The following is a 3670-nucleotide window of genomic DNA, read 5'->3' as shown; positions in this document are numbered from 1 at the left end:
GATAGATAGATAGATAGATAGATAGATAGATAGATAGATAGATAGATGGATGGATAGATGGATAGATGGATAGATGGATAGATGGATAGATGGATAGATGGATAGATAGATAGATAGATAGATAGATGGATGGATGTGACATCATAAAGACCTGGCCCAAAGCAATCATAAAATAATAAACCTAATTTAAAAATGTTACTCATATTGATGGTTGACGTGACCTTAAATTAAACATGTATGACTGGATGCTATCACTTATGTTTGTTCACCCACGGATCAGCCAAAGTGACTGAAAACAGGTGAAACTCTCCGGCCCGACAGAAGTTTGGCAGAACCTGTGTGTGTTTGAATGCTGAGCTCTGTTTTTATGACCCTCCATCGCCCCGGATGGTCCCAGATATTTATTCTTGACACTCGTCCTACTTGTTCTTTTGCATTTAGCAGCAGCTTCACTCTTACATTTCCACCTAAACGTTGCCTCCAAGACTCTACACGTCCACTTCTGCCATATTTGTTCACCTACACAGACTACAGCAAGCCTGATGTGGGTCACATGACTCGAGCTTCCACTTGGTTCTTACAGATTCAGCTGTTTTATTTGTCTTGAGTGTGGACCCACATTTCAGAGTGTAAATTAATAAACCTGAGAATCTACTGTAGTAAACTCAAAGTGCACCTTTTGATATAGTTCAGGATAAATGTTTGTTTTTATACTTTGCAACAAGTAGCTTTAAGTAAATGATATTAAACCTTATTCAATTGTTGTGTGCCTAATTTGACTTTTTAAGCTCACTTTACACGAAGAAAATACAAAAGGCAAAGAGTTGATCAAACTCTGGGCATACTATTTAAAACTCTCATAGCTAATCTAGTCCTAAAATTGATGCTGTGGCATTGTAAGCTCTGATAATCGTTGTTCTCCAACAAACCTTTCTCCGTTGGTGCAGCCAGTCCATTAAGGAGCTGTGATAAGGATTTGTTGGGGGATCCGGGCGACTCGCGCACAGTTAAGGACTCACAGCTGAGGATGTCAAACTTCCCAGCCTGGAGCCGGAACTTCTCCAGCTCTTTGGACAGGAGGTTGAACTGCTCACTCTGAGACCGACATTTCTCCTCCAGCTCGCGGACTTTGGCCTGGTAACGGTGAGGGGGGAGAGTTATTGGAAGAGGAGGAAACAAAATACACAGAGAGGCAAAAGGAAAGGCGGGAAGAAACAAAAAGGAAAGTGATAAAAAAATATAAAAGATCTTGGTGTGAACAGAAATACTCTGCACATCTTAACCACTGTTTGCACACACATACACCTAATGCTGGACTTATCAAACAGAGCATTATAGAGGAAAATAAGAGAAAACAAAATTCTTATGTTAAATCTGACTCATGCATCACTACAGTACAATAACACTACAACTAAAACACTGTCTTAGAAGGTGACTGATGACATTCTGCAAGTTTCTTATTGCCTTCATACCTGAGAAGCTCAAAACCAACAATTTAATCCAAGTAACTGTGCTTTTAGAGTTAAATACTGTTTAAAAAATGTACTCAAACAGTAAAAAGGCACAATGTTTAGAGTTATTTAATTATACTGAATATGCTGTGCACATTTATTTAAATTAGACACATTTTGTTGCTGTAAACAGTAACTTTGAGTGTATTAAAGTGATAGTTCAGCTCCTTTGAAGTAGGGGTTTGTGGAAAAGTTTAGGATTTTCTTTATTGTTTTCACCTGTAAGCAGGAAAATAACCTCAGTTTTCAGGATTAGAGGTTTATATTCTAGTTTGACACGCTAACGGCTAATCCGACCAGGGGTCAAAACCAAAGCGGTTATTGGATTGTTGTCTTACAACAACTCCTATCTAAACATTTTGCAGACTTGACTAGCTGTTGGCATCTCAGTTTGGCTAGAATAAATGAAACATTCTACAAAATGAGATCAATCAAGCAACTATATACTATCTAAAACATTTCCACAGAACCTCACTTTAAAAGATCTGAACTGCTGCTTTAATCAACGTCTGATGAACTCATTGATTCCCAGGGTTGGACTGAGGTCTGCAGAGGGTCTGAAAACCCTGCAGCAGTGAACGTTAAGATGAACCCACACGTTGATTTCTTTGTTTCTTCACCATCACCTGAACCAGGTGAGGGGTCAACCTCAGTAAGTCATCTGATTGGCTGAAATACAGCTTTAGGATGCAGATCATAAATAACATGAGTATCAAAACCTGTGGTTTTAAGTTTGATTGTAGTCTGAGATCCATGCAGTATTGCTCACACTGATCCTGTGATGACTGATTTTTTAATAGACCATGCAGTCTTACTGTGAGGCACAGAAATACAGATGTGCACCCAAACATTGTTGGTTTTGATCTTTTTGAGGCATGATAACAATAAAAACCATCAAAGAATGGCTGCTGTGTGCATGAAGATCAGAAACATCTGATGCATGAAGCAACACAAAGAGCAGGCTGAATAAAAACTCCAGGTACTAAAGTCTGCTATCACAAGTCAAGACACCATCACTAATCAGCAGCAAAGATCCTGTGAATGGCACTGAAGCTGTCGTGGAACTTTGCTGATTAGGGTCCAGTTCATGCATACAGGATGCTGCAGCATGCTGTTAGATACAACATGCTGCTAGATACAACATGCTGCTAGATACAACATGCTGCTAGATACAACATGCTGCTAGATATCCTGATGCACGCTCAATAATCCAGGTAGAAAAATCTAAAAAAGTTCAAACAACAAAAAAAATGTAGAAACGTTTCGTCTTTCATATGAAAGACTTCCTCAGTCTGAGGTGCTGTATTCAGCTCAGTCTTATAAAAAGCACCTTCTCAGAGTGGATCAACCAGTTTTGCTGCTGACAACAAAAACCAGCTGATCACATGCTCAAGAAGGACCATCAGCCTAACAATGGGTCATTAGCACACTGATGGCTGTTTACTGTTCACAGAGGGCTGAGTGATACTAGCAATCACAGCATTGTCAGAGGGGGACAGTTGAACCCGGAGGCCTCCACCCCTGTTTAATGATGGACGATTTCTTTTCACAAAGATGGCCTCCTTTACTCCTCTCTCAAACCATTGTTCCTCTCTGTCCAGGATGTGAACATCTTCATCCCTGAAAGAGTGACCTCTGGCCTGGAGATGAGTGTAGACCGCAGAATCCTGGCCTGATGATGATCTTCTGTGCTGGGCCATCCTTTTGGCCAGTGGCTGTTTTGTTTCCCCGATGTAAGACTGATCACCCTCCTGACACTGAACAGCATACACAACATTACTCTGTTTGTGCCGGGGGACTGGATCTTTGAGATGAACCAGTCTTTGCCGTAATGTATTTTGGGGTTTAAAAGCCACTGGGACGTTGTGTTTAGAAAATAAACGTCTCAGTTTCTCTGATACTCCCTCAACATATGGAATGACCACTGGTCTGGGTCTGGGTTCCTCCTTTTCACCTGTTGGCTGACTGGAGTCCTGTTTGGGTTTCTTCTCTGCTTTCAGGAAGGCCCAGTTAGGATATCCACATTGCTCTAGAGCCTGTCTTGTGTGGGATTTCTCCTTCTGCCTGGCTCCTGAGCTAGTGGGGACGCTGTCTGCTCTGTGATACAGAGTCCTGATGACTCCTAACTTGTGCTCCAAAGGGTGATGGGAGTCAAACTG

At 41.2% G+C, this 3670-nt stretch overlaps 1 protein-coding gene across 1 annotated transcript in view; it reads right to left on the bottom strand.

Moving 5' to 3' along the window:
* rimbp2b (RIMS binding protein 2b) overlaps positions 1–3670 on the bottom strand; it is a 200827-nt gene that overhangs the window by 13205 nt on the left and 183952 nt on the right. Inside the window, exon 9 of the mRNA XM_037680698.1 lies at positions 930–1134. Coding sequence (XP_037536626.1) covers positions 930–1134 — 205 coding nt within the window. The remainder of the gene's footprint in view (positions 1–929; positions 1135–3670) is intronic.

This window comes from Nematolebias whitei, chromosome 8, assembly GCF_014905685.2.
Source record: "Nematolebias whitei isolate Nwh7 chromosome 8, NemWhi1, whole genome shotgun sequence".
Lineage (NCBI taxonomy): Eukaryota > Metazoa > Chordata > Actinopteri > Cyprinodontiformes > Rivulidae > Nematolebias > Nematolebias whitei.
This window is presented reverse-complemented; position numbering and strand designations above follow the sequence as displayed.